At 45.3% G+C, this 20815-nt stretch overlaps 1 protein-coding gene across 9 annotated transcripts in view; it reads left to right on the top strand.

Moving 5' to 3' along the window:
• The window catches only part of CDH4 (cadherin 4), a 795473-nt gene that overhangs the window by 611134 nt on the left and 163524 nt on the right, over positions 1–20815 (top strand). For all 9 annotated transcript variants that reach the window (XM_053394415.1, XM_053394416.1, XM_053394417.1 and 6 more), the window contains one exon: positions 8660–8815. In XM_053394415.1, coding sequence (XP_053250390.1) covers positions 8660–8815 — 156 coding nt within the window. The remainder of the gene's footprint in view (positions 1–8659; positions 8816–20815) is intronic.

Raw genomic sequence — 20815 nt, forward strand, 5'->3', positions numbered from 1 at the left:
TGTGCTGGCATGCTTTCGAACTGCTAGGTTGGCAGCAGCTGGGACAGAGCAGTGGGAGCTCACCCTGTCACAGGGATTCGAACCGCCAGCCTTCTGATCGGCAAGCCCAAGAGGCTCAGTGGTTTAGACCACAGCGCCACCCATGTCCCTAGATAGGTAATTCATAGGTAACTATCACTTTAGCATCCCAATAGTGTATTTGCAGTGCTTATTGACACCCTTAGATGCCACAGATGGGAAGTCAGTGCATGCAGTGCTTTGAGCTGGATTTCCGTCTGCCTTTGTGCCTCCGGTGGTCATGTACATCAGCTCTCTGTTGCACAGTGGAGGCTGGTCCATTAGCATGAATTGAACTGTTAGAATTCCTGTTCCATGACTGCAGTCATGGGATTGTTGTCTATCACATGATGGTATATGTTTTGACTCCACAGAGTGGGAAGTGACGGAGACAGGATGTTTATGTTACTGTGTTCTGTGAAGTGGGACTATTGTCCTTTGTTCTTTTTCTCTCTGCTGTCTGATGCTAGAGAGAGAGGGAGGCAGGTTGCAATGTGTTTATATGTAAATAAAGTAGATTAGCCAAAATGCTGAGTTGCTGAGGTCTGTCACATGAACTGTGCAGACTCTGTAGATCCCTAAGTGTGCTGATGTCTGTTGGCATCAGTTGCTTTGATGTTTGGGCTGAAGAAAGCTAATGAAGCTCCTGAACGATCGACCAGGAGGGAGAGAACATGCCAGTCGGGCATGTGTCTCCACCAGGGTCCTACTTGAGTGTAGGATGAGCTATTGACAGGAACACTGCCCCATCAACCTCAGTCTACTCTCAGCCAGCACCCACCTGCCTCCACTGGCGGAGGAAGAGGAGTGTGGGGGGAGCGCGTCGCCCCTGGCAGCATGATCCCGGCAGGGTGCCATCGTGGCTGTCCCCCCACCCGCACTGGGTGCCATGCCCCCACAGATGGCTCGCCCCATCCCCAGGATGCACGCCAGCCCTGCCCCCGCCTGCTCTCCACCACTGCCTGCCTCCCTTCTTCCCTAACACCCAGTTGTGCGGTGAGCAGGACATCCCACAATTACGGAAGCCACCCCAGCTTCCGATTCCACACACACACACATCCGGGATGTCCCATTTTGGCTCCTGCACTCTGGCTGTACCAGAGTGTGGGACCAAAAAAAAATTCACTGTTTTTGTGTCTCACACTCTGGCATGAATCAGTTGGCTCCCATCAGAGGGTGGGGCCAAATACAGACTATTTTGCTGCTGTACTCTCACTTTGTGTCCATGTGCCACCACCCCCTTTCTCCTTCTGGACTTGGCATGTGGCGGGCAGTGTTAGTGGGCGAAGGTGTGTAAGGACCCTTTATTGTGATGGTGCAGGAGGTGAGAGTTGTGATCCCCAAGGGAGACAGTGATGGAAAAGGGAGCAGAGAGATGGGGGGGGTCTGAGTGAGAGGGAGCAGGGCCTCCGCTGATGTGGTGTCCTAATTTTCCTCACCGGGATGTTGGAGGCATTGCCTTTGCCTCCAAAATTGCTGGTCTCCCTGCCTTCCGCCCTACCGATCCCAATAATGGCACCAGCTACCACTGCTGTTTCAGGAACTGAAATTCTTATCAGCAGGGGAGCTAAGGACAACATCAGCTGCCGTGCACTTATCATGGCCAAAGCCGTTGGGTTTGCATGCATGGTGCCAAGCCAGGCTGCCCTGATTGCACAAAATAAGTCTTGATTTCAGCTAATATGCAGGGTGCGCAAGCTACTCTGCTCATGTGAGTAATCCCTTTGAACTCAAGGGAGCTGTTCGCATGCCTAAGTGATTTGCATGATCACTGCTTAAGAGCTGGAATTAGTCCCTGCCATCTGTATTTACAGTATTCTGCTAATCCAGCCCTTTTAGACGCTGCAAATAGCCCCCTTCTCTGTGCACCGTTATTGATCAAGAGAGAGAGATTTGGTTTGACAGAGGTTTGTGAAAAGCCTCGTGAGTTGTCCAAGGAGTAGTCACATTATCAGCTCTTCTAAGGTGACATGTGGTAATGCGGAGTTTAATACCGAAGCAGTGTCAAGCCACACCGCCAGCTGATACCCTAAAGTACAAAAATAAATATCCGAAATGATTTTCTGCTGCCACTTCTGGATTTTACAAACTCCTGTGCTGTTTTGACTCCTTTTGTTACACTTAAACATCCTTTGGCAGGGGCAGGGAGGAAGGGCTGGGGACTGCACTCTGCCACTCTCCCCATTTGGAATAAATTAATCGGATTGTCTCACCATTTTTGTATAGCCTCATCTTGAAGAAATTTTAATTTCAGTGACTAGGTTCATAATATATATATATTTCAAGCGTGTTATTCCATTGACCGTACATAATCATGTCTCAGAGCCTTAAATGCTTGGAAGCTCCTTGAGCTACACTTCCCTTGCTTCAAACTTTAAAGTTTTAAGTGATAACTAAAGGACTATAATCTTCCAGCTCTGAAATTAAATCTGTTAATACAGCAGTAATGGACCTTGTTGTTGTTTAAAAAAAAAATAACCAGCCCTGGACTCTGAAGTTCAGCAGTTGATTTTAATCTTGCTATTAGCCAAAACCTTTGCCTTCCACAAATGCCAGAAGCAGAATTTATAGCAGGGTATAGTTTGCCCTACCATGAACTTTTGCCTACCTACAGGTAGAAGAAGATGCAACAGTTTTCATCAATGACTTCTAGAGGAAAGGGCAGAGGGAAATCTTACCATATTTGTGGTTCACATAAACTGTCCCTACCTCAGCAGATAGGGATAAAATTCAAAATGCAATAGAAAAAGCACGATGGAAGAAAACAAAATATGAATTTCTGGAAACTGCAAGAGGGGAGAGTGTTGCTGTTGTGCTCAGGTCCTGGTTGTGGGCTTCCCATTGGCAGCTGGTTGGACACTATGAGAACAGGTTGCTCAGCTAGATAGACAACGGCCCTGATCCAGAAGGGTTCTTCTTATATTCTTAAAATGAAATTCAACAGAGACAACTAAGAATGTCTGCCATTAGGGGAGGGGAATGAAATGCACCAGGTGTAGGAGTGTGTGTGTCCTGCTTGGCAGTAGTACATATGAAAAAGATCTCAGGATTGTGCAAGATTGCAGCATGATGATGTGGCTGCATATTGGAGCTGGGACATTCTGCATGCAAAGCAGTTAACAAGGACAAGGATGGCAATTGAGGGTGAGCACAATGCTTCCTGGATTTCAATGCCTTTCATGTGGGTAAAGGTAAAGGTAAAGGTACGCCTGCCCGTACAGGCCAGTCGTGTCCGACTCTAGGGTTGCGTGCTCATCTCGCTCTAGAGGCCGTGAGCCGGCGCCGTCCGAAGACACTTCCGGGTCATGTGGCCAGCGTGACGAAGCTGCAGCTGGCGAGCCAGCACCAGCGCAGCACACGGAAACGCCGTTTACCTTCCCGCTATAAAGCGGTACCTATTTATCTACTTGCACTTTGACGTGCTTTTGAACTGCTAGGTGGGCAGGAGCTGGGACCGAATGACGGGAGCTCACCCCGCCGCGGGGATTCGAACCGCCGACCATACGATCGGCAAGTCCTAGGCACTGAGGTTTTACCCACAGCGCAACCAGCGTCACATTCATGTGGGTTAGCCCACCAGAAACAAAACAGTGAAAAGACCCTGTTACTGAGTCATTCAGGTTTGTCTAAGTCCCAACATCACATCACTGTTTCTGCAAGCATCTCTCTGACTCCTCAGCATTGTCACTCCTACTGCCTGCATTATATTCCTTGGCTGCTTTTAGAAATTGACCTCAACTTCCATTATGACTCTCTTTCATCTGTCCTCCCCTTGCACCAATCAGAGTCTTGGCCTAGCCAGATCCTTCTGTCCTCCAAATGGTTTGTGACCCATCAGTTGTGTTGTAGAAGTACATTTAAGAGCTCATCATGACAGCCTCCCATAGCTATTCCCTCAAGCATTGATTCATTCTATATCTTGGAATCAGCAGAGAATACTAGGCTGGCCTCATTCTCTGGCTTCGTCTTTGCTAATACAACACAAACAATAATAAACTTGAAACCCTCATTTTTATTTTTATTTTGCTGGAACATAAGAAGAGCCTGCTGAATCAGGCCAAAGATGCATCTTGACCAACATTCTCTTCTCACAGCAACCAACCTGATGCATATGGGAAGCCCATAAGCAGAGAATGAGCACAACAGCACACATCACACCTGTGGTTCCCAAGCAACTGCCACTCAGGAAGGATGTCCCCCCCACCACAACACTGGAGGTGGAACATAGCAAGGGTTGCTAGTAGCCATCCATAGACTTATCCTCTATGAATTGGTCTAATCCTCTTTTATAGCCATCCAAGTTGGTGGCCGTAAGGGTGGCGCTGTGGGATAAACCACAGAGCCTAGGACTTGCCAATCAGAAGGTCGGTGGTTCGAATCCCCGCAATGGGATGAGCTCCCATTGCTCGGTCCCTGCTCCTGCCAACCTAGCAGTTTGAAGCACGTCAAAGTGCAAGTAGATAAATAGGTACCGCTCTGGCGGGAAGGTAAATGGCGTTTCCATGCGCTGCTCTGGTTCGCCAGAAGCGGCTTAGTCATGCTGGCCACATGACCCAGAAGCTGTACGCCGGCTCCCTCGGCCAATAAAGCGAGATGAGCGCCACAACCTCAGAGTTGACCACGACTGGACCTAATGGTCAGGGGTCCCTTTACCTTTAAGTTGGTGGCCACTACCACTTCTTGTGAAGGCAAGTTCCCTAGTTTAATTATGCACTGTGTGAAGAAGTTATTTCTTTTGTCTGTCTAATGGATGCTTTCCTCCCATCGCAAATAACTGGCACAGGGAGAAGCCTTTCCAATTGGGACTCCAGTGGGGTAAAGGGTGAAAGCCCTGCCGCCACCTTGGTCTGAACTCCTACCCTATGCCAGTTATTCTTAAATACGTCTTGGCCCTTAGGGGTCTTCTGAGAAAGAGTGTGGTACAGGTGTAATTAATAAATAACAAAGGTTGCAAGATTCAAGTGGTTTAATCAGTAGATCAATCAGCTAAGTTTTAGTTAATGAATCACGGGGGCCCTTAATCAATGGGGTGATGATTTGAGAGCACAGTTCTTAATTACTGGAACTGTTTTATTCCTGGTGTGAGACTACAGTGGGAAATGACAAACAAAATATGAGAGATGCTCTTTCTTTGAACAATGAATGGAAGCTCATGTTTATTAAGCTGAAAGTTATCTTAAAAATCCTTCAGTATCTCATAAAAACTCTTCTACTGAAGTTTGGGTAGCATCCACTCTCACCAATTGATTAATTAGTTAAAATGCAAATGATATTATTTATTTTTATTTATTTAGCAGGATTTCTATAACGCTTAATCATCCATAACCTCTAAGCTGTTTACATAGTGTACAAAGCGCTCATTAAGAAATAATTTATAAAAAGCAAGTTAACCTAAAAATTGTGAGTAAAATCAGCAGTTGTTTAAAATATGGATAATAAAATAAAATAACATCTTAACGTTACGCATCCGGCTAGGCTTGCCTAAATAAATGAAAAGTCTTTAGGAGACACTGAGAACACAATTTTTTAGAAAATATGTTGATCAGTTGACACCCGACTTGTAAAGAATGGTTGATAGCTTTTGAAGTTAAAAGACACCAGTGAGGGAGAGCAGGAATCCTACATCCCTTCCTTGACTTACCTCTGCTCTGAAGGACAAAATGTTCCTGCCATCTCTACCTGCATAGCTGCCTCCATTCAGCCAGAGCAGAACTTATCCGTTTCCCTGCCTGCTTGCTTGCTCTTTTATTTATTTACCGTATTTTTTGCTCTACAAGACTCACTTTTTCCCTCCTAAAAATTAAGGGGGAATGTGTGTGCGTCTTATGGAGCAAATGCAGGCTGCGCAGCTATCCCAGAAGCCAGAACAGCAAGAGGGATCGCTGCTTTCGCTGCGCAGCGATCCCTCTTGCTGTTCTGGCTTCTGGGATTCAGGAAATTTTTTTTTCCTTGTTTTCCTCCTCCAAAAACTAGATGTGTCTTGTGGTCTGGTGCATCTTATAGAGTGAAAAATAAAGTATTTATTAACATAGCCATCTCCTTTGTGCCTGTTGCACATGGATGTGCATCTTCATCAGCACATCCCAACTCACCCCGAAAAGCGGCTGCCATCGAGATGTGAAGTTTCAATCTTCTTTTGCTGTAAAGTGGGCTTCTATTATCTCTCTCTCTCTCCACCCCCATTTCCCCACCAATCCACATTCTTTCTTTCATAAATCTGGGCAGGGGGGTGTCAAAGAGAGCATTTGCTTGTCACCATGGTGCTCGCCAGACTGTTTTCTGAAGCTGAGGGGGGTGTCAAGATGGTTTGTTTCTCCCTTGTACCTTGCACCTCTCTTACCCCTTTCAGAAATAGTCCTGATCTTACAAGAACTCCTTTACATTGCTGATCAGAAAATTAACTTCAGATTGCAGAGCGATAACAGGACAAGGTTGCCACAGTTACGTCTCAACCGGCCTACTTACTGTCTTGTATCTGGTGGCTGGAAACGTGAATGAAACTATCTTTGCAGAGCTTGTTGTTTATTTGCTTTTATTTTCCTTGGGAAAATATGCATGATGGGGTGGCAGAGGTGGCCTTGAAACTGACTTTCGGTGAACTGCAAGCACAGTCGAAACAGGGTAGCAATATGGCCTACTTTACACAGGATAAACCTCTGTTTGAAGGGGGTCCCCTGTTTGAGGGACGGTCCCACTGCACACAAGGTCTTTATGCTGCCTGGACACAGCAGACAATGGCGAAACATATTGCATTTAAAGAACAAAAGTGATTTCTAAATCTGCACCTATACAGATAAATTAGCATAGGCACATTTTAAACAAACCCAAACAGTGGTACCTCGGGTTAAGAACTTAATTCGTTCTGGAGGTCCGTTCTTAACCTGAAACTATTCTTAACCTGAGGTACCACTTTAGCTAATGGGGCCTCCCACTGCTGCCGTTCCACCACCGCACAATTTCTGTTCTCATCCTGAAGCAAAGTTCTTAACCCAAGGTACTATTTCTGGGTTAGCAGAGTCTGTAACCTGAAGCATCTGTAACCTGAAGCGTCTGTAATCTGAGGTACCACTGTATCTTCATACAGTAGGTCCTCTTTTTATGGGGAGTGATGCACCTCCTCTTTCTTACCCTGAGTCAAAGCCATCTATCAATTTGTGTCAGCGCCTCATCTAGTATTAACTTCTCTGCTGGTAAAAATCTATTTTAAGATTATAAGAGGAGCCCTCCTGGATGATGATGATGATGATGATGATATGCCGCCCATCTGACTGAGTTGCCCCAGCCACTCTGGGCAGCTTCCAACAAAATATAAAAAACACAGTGAAACATCAACCATTAAAACTTGCCTGAACAGAGCTGCCTTCAAGATGTCAAATAGTTGTGAGCAACACTACTGAGAATGCCCTCTGCCTAGTTCCCTGTAGCTTCATGTCTCACAGTGAGAGAACCACCAAAAGGCCTTCAGAACTGGATCTCAGTGTCCAGGTTGCATGATGGAGGTGGAGATGCTCCTTTGGGTATACAGGGCCTAGGCCGTTTAAGGCTTTGTAATTCCACACCCACACTTTGAATTGTGCTCAGAATTGGCCTGTCCTGTTCAGCATCCTGCATTCTCACAGCGGCCAACCAGATGGTTGCCTGTGGGAAGACCACAAGCAAGACATGCGCCAAACAGAACTCTCCCCTCTCCAATTTCTAGCAACTGGAATTCAGAAGCATGCTGTTTCTGACAAATCAGGGCTGATAGCCATTTTGTGCAATGGAGAAGAGAAAGGAAACTGTGTTATTCTCTGAATGGCTCCATCTTCTCTGGGTGTTCCTTCCATGTGATGTGCAGCAATCCTTTTAAAAAAATGGTCCTTTTCAGTAGTCACACTCCAGCAGTGGACTACCTGTTCCAGAGAGGCTTACCCAGCATCTACCTTGATGTCATTTTTATTTCCCCAAGTCTCATAATCTGCCTCTTCTTTATATATATATATCTGTATTATGGTTTATTGATATGCTGTTTTCACAGATTTTATTGATTTATTGTATGCAGTTTTAATTTGCTTCTTTCTTTGTTGCAAGCTGCCCTGATAATATGGCTGTAGGGCAGGCAACATGCAAATATTTTGATCAGATAAAGAGATTGTGTATGTGCATTTTCACAGATTGTTAAAACAGACCAGTCTGGCAGTGACTGCGTCTTTTGTTTCCCAAATTCCCATTTGCCTTTCTGGAATCCGCTGGGCACTATTACTGATGCAAGCCATGGGACCCATAAGCCAGTGGCTTGTGGATCTCATAGAAATTGTTTGTGATCTCAGGGGCTCGGATAAATAACATAGAGTCCACACATGGCTGAAATGCGTAAGCACACAGCATGCATTGTGTCACAGAAGATGTTGGGAAGATTCCTGAAACAAGCATCTCCTTGGTCTTTTGTGAACAGGTTGCTGAGTTGTCCCCTGCCTAAATCCACATGTGTGTAAAATAATAGGCTATTTTTCTCTACTCTTGAAAGCTTTGTGTGTCTTTGTGTGCATGGCACCATGAACTTTCTTTCCCACCTGCCTTGCATTCCAAGCTCTCTCATGGTTCCCTTTCATGTTTTATTCAGATACGTTCGGATAAGGACAGCGAGATCCACATAAGATACAGCATCACTGGCGTGGGAGCTGACCAGCCACCTATGGAAGTCTTCAACATTGACCCTGTGTCTGGGAGAATGTACGTGACCCGTCCGATGGATAGAGAAGAAAGAGCATCCTATCACGTAAGCATGCAGCTTCTAGTATCTTGAGGCTTTCAGCCCTCAAATCTTTTCTTCTCTTACCTTCTGGTTGGAGCTGACAATCTCAAAGCACAGCTCAATCAGAATTAAGCATAGAATACACAGTTTTGACAGCACCGAAACCAATCCATCAGCTCCTAACTGGGGGCATGAGGGCAGAGCAACAATTGTGCTTTAGAAATTATTTGACGGAAAGGCTGAAAACAAGTGAGCTCCTGGTTTATTTCTACCCTTCCCTCTACCCCACCCCCCCAAAAAAAAAGGTTCTCAGAGCAGCTTTCAAAAATCAGTTCTAAGAGAGTCTCTGGTACATGAGGAAAAATGAAAGGGAGGAGGACAAAACTAGCTCAAGGACCAGTTCTTAACGTTACTATGGGTCTGTGCTAGAGCATTCCCTTCCTCATAGGTCAGATCTCCTGACCAGAGCTGGTGATTAAACATCCAGACCCGTGGAACAAGGCATCTAGCTGATTAGGAAGAAGATAAATAACCAGAATGACATCTTATGGCAGGAGTGATGAACCTCATTACATCTTCCAGGCCTCCCCATTTGACATGTCTGACTGTTTTCACCAAACCACAGCCACCTCCCCTAGGACACCAGGTGTGAGGTAGCTAAAGATGTGCTTGGGCCAAGGCAGATTTGTACTTTTCAAGCCACAGTGATCAGCTGATTGTCCGAATGGACAAAAAAAGGATCATTGTGATGTCAGGTGACTGTAGCTCCTTACCTATCAAACTTGGCCCATGAGAGATGGGGGAGATAAGGATCCTGCCTTCTAGCTGGATCCCCTTCGCCACCTCTGTCTTAGAGAAAGATCTCTGGCGATCAGTATTATCTACTAAAATGTCTCATGAAGCAATCATGACACTTGTTGCTCCTTTTTAAACGTTGCATGGCCTCCCATAGGAAGCCCATATATGCGTATCAGGCTTCTCTTCGTTGCCTACATGAGAAGTTTGGTGTCTGAAGTGCTTTGCAGGTTTTTTTTAATTTCGTTTATCATTTATTCATTTATTACATTCACTTTGGAGCCAAGAATCAGATGGCTGCTATATTCAAATATTAAAGGCATTCCAACCCAAATAGGTGAATATCTGTCTGGCATAAGAGTTTTCATCACATCAGAAAATATGCAGAAGGCTTAGGGAGTGCCCAGTTTTTCCACTTACATTTAGAAACATTGGGAACTGCTTTACACTGAGTCAGAAAACTGGTCCGCGTTACTAAAGATTGTCTACAGCAGGCATGGCCAAACTTGGTCCTCCAGCTGTTTTGGGACTACAACTCCCATCATCCCTAGCTAACAGGACCCAGTGGTCAGGCATGATGGGAATTGTAGTCCCAAAACAGCTGGAGGGCCAAGTTTGGCCATGCCTGGTCTACAGTGACTGGCAGCAGTACTGGTTTCAGATAGGAGCCATTCCCACAAGACATGGAAATGCCAGGAATTGAACCTGGAACCTTCCTGTGTACAAGGCAGATGTTCTACAAATCAGCTATGGCCCCCCTGCAACTTGCATCTGTGTGCTTGCATTTTTCAAAAGCATTTATCCCTTCCTATCTTGTACTATATTTCTATCTTCATCCTTCAATTCTGCTCTAGTAATCACAAGTTTATCAACCACTGACTCACCAAAACCTTACCAATAGTTTTGTGCCTCTTCCACTTGATGCTGCAAACCTGTTACTATTTTCTTGCAAGCCAAAATGTCTTGCCAACATCCTGTCCTGCGCAGCAATCTGCCACCTGCCCATCTGGCACCCAGAATTCTGTCCAGCCTTCTCCGTCTTCCCATTCCCAACATTCATCTGCTACAACAATCTCAGTACACCAGAGTTCAGGTTATTGTGTTTTCCCTGAAGAAATACAAGAGTCTGAAGAAAATAGTCAGCTGCTTTCTGGAAATCAGAGCCACCTGGGCCAGGTTTGCTTCTTACACAGAGGCTGTAAGAGAGATCCTCATTATATAGGGATGGGGGGTTAATTCAATTCAGTTTGCATTTCAAGGTAAACCTACCGAATTAACATTTTGCAAAGCGAAGCATAGCCGCCCTTTGAAATGTGCTCTTCTCCAATTTTCGCAGTGCAGTTCTCCAGCCACATGTGTACGGGCCACATGTTCTCCTGCAATGATTTTGCAAAGTTTTTTGCAGATAAAATCGCTCAGATTCGGGAAGAAGTAGACTCCACCGTGGGAGCAGGGCTGGGGCGGGAGAGTGCTAGAGTTCTGTCTAGTCAAGTTGAGTGGGATCAATTCCAATCTGTTACCTCCGAGGATGTGGACAGGCTGCTTGGACGAGTGAGACCAACCACCTGTCTCCTGGATCCTTGCCCATCCTGGCTTATAAAAGCTAGCCGGGAAGGACTGGGCGATGGGCTTCGTGGGGTGGTGAATGCTTCCCTCCGTGAGGGAGCCTTCCCAGACCCGCTGAAAGAGGCGGTTATTAAACCGCTTCTTAAAAAACCATCTTTAGATGCGGCCACGATGGCCAACTATCGCCCAGTCTCAAATCTTCCATTCTTGGGCAAGGTGATTGAGCGAGCGGTTGCCGAACAACTCCAGGCACGCCTGGAAGAAGCGGACCATTTGGATCCCTTCCAGTCGGGATTCAGGCCTCATCATGGGACTGAAACTGCCTTGGTCGCACTGGTTGATGATCTCCGGCGGGCTAGGGACAAAGGTGAGAGCTGTTTCCTAGTTCTGCTGGATCTCTCAGCGGCGTTTGATACCATCGACCATAACATCCTTCTGGACCGTCTTGAGGGGCTGGGAGCTGGGGGCACTGTCATACAGTGGTTCCGCTCCTTCCTCCTGGGCCGTGTTCAGAAAGTGGTGGTGGGGGATGAGTGTTCAGACCCCTGGGCTCTCACTTGTGGGGTGCCTCAGGGTTCTGTCCTCTCCCCCATGCTTTTCAACATTTACATGCAGCCGCTGGGAGAGATCATCAGGAGGTTTGGGCTGGGTGTTCATCAGTATGCGGATGATACCCAGCTCTACCTCTCTTTTAAATCAGAACCAGTGAGGGCGGTGAAGGTCCTGTGTGAGTGTCTGGAGGCGGTTGGAGGATGGATGGCGGCTAACAGATTGAGGTTGAATCCTGACAAGACAGAAGTACTGTTTTTGGGGGACAGGAGGCGGGCAGGTGTGGAGGATTCCCTAGTCCTGAATGGGGTAACTGTGCCCCTGAAGGACCAGGTGCGCAGCCTGGGAGTCATTTTGGACTCACAGCTGTCCATGGAGGCACAGGTCAAATCTGTGTCCAGGGCAGCTGTTTACCAACTCCATCTGGTACGTAGGCTGAGACCCTATCTGCCTGCGGACTGTCTCGCCAGAGTGGTGCATGCTCTGGTTATCTCCCGCTTGGACTACTGCAATGCGCTCTACGTGGGGCTACCTTTGAAGGTGACTCGGAAGCTACAACTAATCCAGAATGCGGCAGCTAGACTGGTGACTGGGGGCGGCCGCCGAGACCATATAACACCGGTCTTGAAAGACCTACATTGGCTCCCAGTACGTTTCCGAGCACAATTCAAAGTGTTGGTGCTGACCTTTAAAGCCCTAAACGGCCTCGGTCCAGTATACCTGAAGGAGCGTCTCCACCCCCATCATTCTGCCCGGACGCTGAGGTCCAGCGCCGAGGGCCTTCTGGCGGTTCCCTCATTGCGAGAAGCAAAGCTACAGGGAACCAGGCAGAGGGCCTTCTCGGTAGTGGCTCCCGCCCTGTGGAACGCCCTTCCAGCAGATGTCAAAGCGATAAACAACTACCTGACATTCAGAAGACATCTTAAGGCAGCCCTGTTCAGGGAAGTTTTTAACGTGTGATATTTTACTGTATTTTTGGTTTCTATGGAAGCCGCCCAGAGTGGCTGGGGAGGCCCAGCCAGATGGGCGGGGTATAAATAATAAATTATTATTATTATTATTATTATTATTATTATTATTATTATTAGAGAAAATTGCACATACAAATGCATATATTACTGAAAATAGCATATAGACATGCATTGTATTGGGGGAAATTGCTTTGCAGAAATGAGTATATTTAGGCAATATTGCATACAGTATTAGGAGCATTTGCACTAAAATCCTGATGAATTTTCATGGAGGTACTCCATAGGGAAGGAGGTGGTCTTTCAGATATTCGGGGCCTGAGTCATTCAGGGATTTAAGCATTAAAGTGAGCACATTGAATTGGGTCTAGAAATGAACTTGCAGCCAGCCCAGGACCTTTTGAATGCAGGAATTTACCACTAAGCTATAGGTAAAAGTAAAGGGACCCCTGACCATTAGGTCCAGTCGTGACCGACTCTGGGGTTGCGGCGCTCATCTCGCTTTATTGGCCGAGGGAGCTGGCATACGGCTTCCGGGCCATGTGGCTAGCATGACTAAGCCGCTTCTGGTGAACCAGAGCAGCGCACAGAAACGCTGTTTACCTTCCCGCTGGAGCGGCACCTATTTATCTACTTGAACTTTGACGTGCTTTTGAACTGCTAGGTTGCCAGGAGCAGGGACCGAGTAATGGGAGCTCACCCCGTTGCGGGGATTTGAACCGCCGACCTTCTGATCGGCAAGTCCTAGGCTCTGTGGTTTAACCCACAGCACCACCCGCGCCCCTACCACTAAGCTATAGCCCTTGTTCAAAATCTATTGCTTCCCACACATGGATGCAAAGACCTGTCCGCATCCTATATACTGAATGACCTCCTGTGATCCCCAGAAAATATCTGAAGCCTTTGGCCTCCTGTGTTGGCAATGGGTGGACGCAGAGCAGAGCCTCTGAGCCAAATGGCTTTCCAAATGGATGCAATCAAGAAACTATGAAATTGTAAGGATTGCTTGCACTGACTTCATCTTCTTAAAGAGTTCCATGGCAAGCACTGATCCTGCCAAGCTGTGTTTGCTTTGTCACACATTGAACTCTGTTGGCATTGCTTGTGGACAGAGGTGGAGGGACGACTAAACTATATTACCTCCTTAGCTGGAGGGAAGAACAGATTTCCCCAGGGTTAAAGGGGAATCTAAAGGAAAGTTATTTTATCCTCCTTGAACAAAAGCAATTATTTTCTCCAGTGATCCCGGCGAAATATGAAGCAAAAGGAATATTTGAGACTTGGGCTTTGTGCTGCTTCGGAGCTGTCAGTAATGTTTCACTGGTGGCAGACCATTAGAACTGGGGGATAATTGGGGGAAATGGTCTCAGAATAATGCCTTTGATGGAGTCATTAGGATTCCAGCATTAGAAACTCGCAGTCCAAAAGAAATAACTTTATCTGTCATAATGACGACTTTCGGCGACCTGGGACTACTTTATAAAAAGCGTTCATTAATAAATATACTGAGTTAAGACAATGGCTTTCAAGGTTGCTTAGAAATGGGTGCCTCTATCTCGTTATGATATATTCATGGCTAGGGGTGAAAACGTTGAGTTTATAATTCCAAAAAGAACTTCCTTTAATCATAGATCTTGAGTTTAGCCGTCTAGCAATACATTAAAATCATTTAATCATAAGGCTGGGTATGTTTAGCCTGGAAAAGAGGAGACTGAGAGGAGATATGATAGCCATCTTCAACTATCTAAATGGCTTTCACATGGAAGATGGAGCAAGCTTGTTTTCTCCTGCTCCAGAGGATAGGGCCCGAACCAATGGCTTCAAGGTACAAGGAAGGAGATTCCAACTAAACATCAGGAAGAACTTTCTGGCAGTAAGAGCTGTTGACAGTGGAACAGAGTCCCCTCAGAAGGTGGTGGACTCTCCTTCTTAGAGGTTTTTAAGCAGAGGAAGGCGATCTCTCATTAATGCTTTAGCTGAGATTCCTGGATTGCAGGTGGTTCAACTTCTTTCTTCTTCTTTGGTGATCACTCGTAGCCAAGGAAGATTGTTTTCCATGAACACAGTCTTAACAGTGTGTCCGTAGGTGACTGTAGAGGCCAATACAGGATCCACACATCCTTCCACAGTGAGGACATGGATTTCCAGGTGAGAGTTAATCACGGTGAGGGTTTGCCAAGCATGCCTTCCTCTTAGCACATTTCTCCCTTTTGCCCTGAGTTCGAGCATCTTCAAAGTCCATGACACCTTTGGAAAAAGCTGTTCTCCAGTTGGAGCGCTCGCAGGCCAGTGTTCCCCAGTTGTTGGTGTTTATACTACTTTTTTTTAGATTTGCCTTCAGAGAGCGTCTTTAAACCTCTTTTGTTGACCACCAGCATTACACTTTCCATTTTTAAGATCGGAATAGAGTAGTTGCTTAGGAAGATGATAATCAGGCATCCGCACAACATGACCAGTCCAACAAAGTTGATGTTGAAGAATCATTGCTTCAACACTGGTGATCTTTGCTTCTTCCAGTACACTGACATTAGTTCGCCTGTCTTCCCAAGCAATGTGCAAAATTTTTCAGAGACAGCCTTGATGGAATCTTTCGAGGAGTTGGAGATGGCTTATATAAGTGGTTCATATATCACAAGTGTACAGTAAAGTTGGTAATACAATAGCTTTGTAAACAAGTATTTTGGTTTCCCTGCTATGTCCCAGTCCTCAAACACTCTGCACGTCAAAACTGCACTCACAGAGCTCAGGCTGCCTTCAGATGTCTTCTAAAGGTTGTATTGTTATTTATCTCCTTGGCTCGGGGGGTCGCAGAACTCCATACCCTTCAACATTTCTCTGATGAAAATAGGGATGTTCTAGGATCAAATTAGAAACCAGGACGGCTTCTGTAAACCTGGAACTGTTCCTGGAAAATAAGGACACTTGGAGGGTCTCCTACAGGCATAAAATCCAATGAAGATACCTAGATTAGCAGATTCACATAAACCCTCTTTGAGCACATGCAGAGATCCGTGTCTTCCTACTGTTGCCTTTCGGTGTCCAATTTCCAAATCAATTAAAATCAGAATTAGTGTAGATATTAATCAGAGTTCTGTTTAATTCCATCCCTAGTTTTCAACAAATGCTTTCCTTTTAACCTAATTGCACTGCTTCGTGATCACAATTATTATATCATTGTGTGTATTTTTTTAATTGTCCGTGTTCATCATCCATTTCCCTAATTAACACCAACCTTATTTTTTGTGTGTACCAAGGGGGAATAGAGTAATTTTCGAATTAATTTGGTTGATGTGTAATGGAAGTTGCTTGGAATAGAATTGTTGGCAAAATCTTCAATACTTCAATCTTCAATGAATGTTGAAGGGAGATCTTTGGAACCAAAGATACAACACACATTACCAGGTTCTCATGCATCACTGGGGGGAAAGAGAACTTTAAAAAGATATAGATTTACATAACATTTACATCTACTTGTTTATATGTATAGATACAAATTTAGGTTGGAATTAAACCAACTTTTACTCAGAGTAGAGCTACTGAAATTCATATAGCTTCAACTTATTCAGTAATTTAATTTAGTGGGTCTACTCTAAATACAGGAAGAACCGTCTAACAGTAAGAGCTGTTTGACAGTGGAATGGACTCTCTCAGGAGATTGTGAACTCTCCTATTTTGGAGGTTGTAAAGCAGGGATTGGATAGCCATCTGTCATGGATGCTTCAGTTGAGATTCCTGCATTGCAGGGCGTTGGACTAGATGATCCCTGGGGTCCCCTGAGGATGCCTTCAAGTGCAGTTTTCCAGGCTGAGAGAAATTCCATAATGTATTCTCTCATCACAGTAGTGCGGTGATGGGAAGAGTACTAGAGACACCCCCTTAAGCCCAACCAATTATGACTAGACCAAGTTCACCTTGAGTCAGGGGCAAAGGAAGGCGTCATGACACCTGGGGCGGGCGTCACTACATAGGGTGCATGTGCAGCGCTGCTACGTACAACGCATGCACCATACGTAGCGACGCCGCACATGTGCTGTATAGTGGTTTGCCACTGGCGCCGCTCCGGCTGCAGCCGCGAGCAGAGGATCCCAGCACCGTCCATACGGTGTTGGAGTGGCGCTGGCTGCAAACCACTATACAGCGCATGTGTGACGTCACTATGTACGGCGCATGTGTGTGAAGCTGCACATGCGCCGTACTTAGTGGTTTGCTGCCGGCGCCGGGATCCTATGCTCGCGGCTGCAGCTGCAAACGGAGGATCCCCCAAAAGCGGCTAAGGCAGCGCAATGGCTGCTCGTGGCACCCCTGCAAAGATGGAACCTGCCACACACACACACACACCCCATTGCAACGCCACTGCCTTGAGTTAGCAAACCTGCGGCTGGGCTGGACCACTTCTTCCTGCAGGTGGGGGCTCGCATGATGGAACGTTCCTCCATCCAAAGAAACTCCTTCCAGGGTAGTAAAACAAGGTTCATAGGAAAGAGATATTCCAGGAGTCATTTGCATGGAACGTACTGTAATCAGTGCTATTTTTCTAGAAAAGTAAGTGCCACCACGAATGTATCCCTTGTTCTCTTATAATTGCAACGGCGCCCACCTGAGCGGTGCCTGAACTGAGTTCTGGTGAGTTCTGGCTGAAAAAAAGCCCTGAATGTAATGACATCTGAGGAAAAGAGTGTCTCCCAAGCCTACCTTGGTGTCAGGATTTGCTTGGTAGGCATTGCTTTCTGTGTCATCACCTCAGGCCAGCAGCACAAGAGACAGAAACTTTTGGTGGCAGTTCCACACCTCTAAAAAGCCCTCCTAAAAAGGCCCCGCAGCCAGGCTCCCTCTTTGGACTTCCTTCACTATAAGCCAAACCTTTCCTCTTTCAACTGGATTTTACTGTTTAAGATACCCAGAGCAGGAACAACTGTAAGAATTGTGCTTCTGCCGTGCAGATATAGATAGATAGATGATAGATGATAGATGATAGATAGATAGATAGATAGATAGATAGATAGATAGATAGATGATAGATATAGATAGATAGATAGATGATAGATAGATGATAGATGATAGATGATAGATGATAGATAGATATAGATAGATAGATATAGATAGATAGATGATAGATGATAGATAGATAGATGATAGATAGATAGATAGATAGATAGATAGATAGATAGATGATAGATAGATAGATGATAGAGATAGATAGATAGATAGATAGATAGATAGATAGATAGATAGATTAGATAGATAGATGATAGATAGATAGATAGATGATAGATAGATGATAGATAGATAGAATGGTACCTCAGGTTAAGAACTTAATTCGTTCTGGAGGTCCCTTCTTAACCTGGAACTGTTCTTAACCTGAGGTACCACTTTAGCTAATGGGGCCTCCCGCTGCTGCCATGCCGCCGCCGCGTGATTTCTGTTCTCATGCTGAAGCAAAGTTCTTAACCCAAGGTACTATTTCTGGGTTAGCGGAGTCTGTAACCTGAAGCGTCTGTAACCCGAGGTACCACTGTAGATGGAGATGATAGATGATAGATAGATATAGATGATAGATGATAGATAGATAGATAGATAGATAGATAGATAGATAGATAGATAGAGATAGATGATAGATAGATAGATAGATAGATAGATAGATAGATGATAGATAGATAGATGATAGATAGATAGATAGATGATAGATAGATAGATAGATAGATAGATAGATAGATGATAGATAGATAGATGATAGATAGATGATAGATAGATTAGATAGATAGATAGATAGATAGATAGATAGATAGATAGATAGATGATAGATAGATAGATAGATAGATAGATGATGGATAGATAGATGATAGAATCTTTATTTGCATCAGCCACTAGCCACAACAATAAAATATAATAAAATGCACTGAAGATAGAGGTAGAAACTTAACCATAGAAAATACATTTTGGGGGTTTACTTCAATAATCAAATAATAGATCTTATTCTAATTGCCCCCACTAAAAACCTTGCAGTTTTTGCTGTCACCTGATCATCTTGATCTGCTAGAAGAAAAGACACAGTAGCAATGGTTGAGCGACCCAGCATGGACAATAATAGAGGGGTAATAACCTCACTCCTCACATGAGCTACTGACTCAGTACTGCCCCCTCCACAGGGACAACCGTTTTTCCAGTGGAATTTTTTGAAATCGACCCTCAAGTACAGCCAAAGGCAGTATATTCAATCTTATGAAAGTGAAAGCACGTCTGTATTTTGGAAGTGTTAAATTCTGCAAATAGGGTGCCAAAGTGTCAAAATGACTAGTTGGGAAATAATCATATCATGGACAAAATTTCCTTATTGTGGCCAGATTATTCTGTCGCTTGCTATCATATAAAAGGTAAAGGGGGCCCTGACCATTAGGTCCAGTCGTGACCGACTCTGGGGTTGCGGTGCTCATCTCGTTTTATTGGCCGAGGGAGCCGGCGTACCTTGTGGCCAGCATGACTAAGCCACTTCTGGCAAACCAGAGCAGCGCATGGAAACGCCATTTACCTTCCTGCTGGAGCGGTACCTATTTATCTACTTGCACTTTGACGTGCTTTCGAACTGCTAGGTTGGCAGGAGCAGGGACTGAGCAACGGGAGCTCACCCCATCATGGGGATTCAAACCGCCGACCTTCTGATCGGCAAGTCCTAGGCTCTGTGGTTTAACCCACAGCGCCACCCGTGTCCCTTTGGTATCATATAGGCGCTGTCTAATTAAATGATTTGTTTTACTGAAGCCCAGTGTTAGAAACTGTGGTGGTGAAAAACCAGAAAAGTAAAGCTTTTGGTTGACAATTTTAGTCTAAACAGTACAGAATACCAGAATCCTATCCAAAACCTTAAGAATGCTGATTGTCCATTCTTATTTGGGAGCCCATTTTCTCCTATGTCCTACATTTAAAAAATATTGACAGTTGATTAGTCCAACAAGATCACCTCTTGGATTAAGAGTCAGTAGCTGTGGCCCAAACCTCTGAACAGGAAAACCAGCGGATAAATGTTTGCGCAGCCCACATCAGAAATTGCAAGGGTTTCCTTTTTAACCTTCTGTGCCTTCCTGTGGTGGTGCCAGTTGCAAAGTACAGGAAAAAAATCATTCCAGTCTATGGATTTTAATTAATTCCATAGACAAGTTGATAGCCTTTGGACTTCATTAAGTCTCCAGGCCTTCATCTTTTAATTAAGAACAGCCTGACAAGATCAGACCAATGGTCGATCTAGACAAACACATCATTTTCAACAGTGGCCTCTTGTATTTATTCTAAAGGAAGTCCAACTCATCACAGAAAAATAGCCAGGTAGTGAATTCTCCATAGCACAAAATCCCAGCTTCTGCACACCGAGCATACATAGTCTGCAGTCATTATGAATAATGCATTTTTGAGCATTTTTTAACGCCTCTGGTTTCTCTGTGATTTATTCTGTCTTCAGTAATTCAGGGAAGCCCACAAGCAGAGTGTAGATTCCATGTGCATGTGTTAGAAACATTGGGAGTTGCCTTAGACAGAGTTAGACCACTGGCCCATATAGCTCAGTACACTGACTGGGTTTTAGCTAGGGGGCATTCCTAGCCCTAGCTGGTGATGTCAAGATTTGGCCCTGAGACCACCTGCCTGCAGAGCAGATCCTCTGGTCTGCCACTAAGCTGTCTCCTTTCCACCTGAGTTCCAATGTTGTCCGCTGACTCCATTCGGACCCTCCAAATGTCCCTATTTTCCAGGGACAGTCCTGGATTTACAGCCTCAGTTTCTGATTTGATCCCAGAATGTCCTGCTTTTCCTTAGGATGTCCCTATTTTCATTGGAGAAATGTTGTGGGGTATGTCCATTGCCCCAACAAGGCAAATCAGGCCTGTGGTGGCAGTACAATTAGGTGCAAAGCGAAGATTGTTGCAACTGAGCCCCATGCAGCTTGAGCTTCAAAAGTAGCCTGTGATGTGCTATGGAGGTCTGCGGTTCATAGAGACAAAAATCAGCCATCCTGCTACCTGCTCTACTGGATCCATGTGCAGCCGTTCCCATGTGGCAAACTACTGAACTGCAGGTAGCACCTTTTGGGCTTGTACTGACTCCACCTCCCAGGGAGTGGGCATTTGGGCCACATCTGGATAGCAAGGAGTACAAAATG

This window comes from Podarcis raffonei, chromosome 6 (assembly GCF_027172205.1).
Source record: "Podarcis raffonei isolate rPodRaf1 chromosome 6, rPodRaf1.pri, whole genome shotgun sequence".
NCBI classification, from domain to species: domain Eukaryota; kingdom Metazoa; phylum Chordata; class Lepidosauria; order Squamata; family Lacertidae; genus Podarcis; species Podarcis raffonei.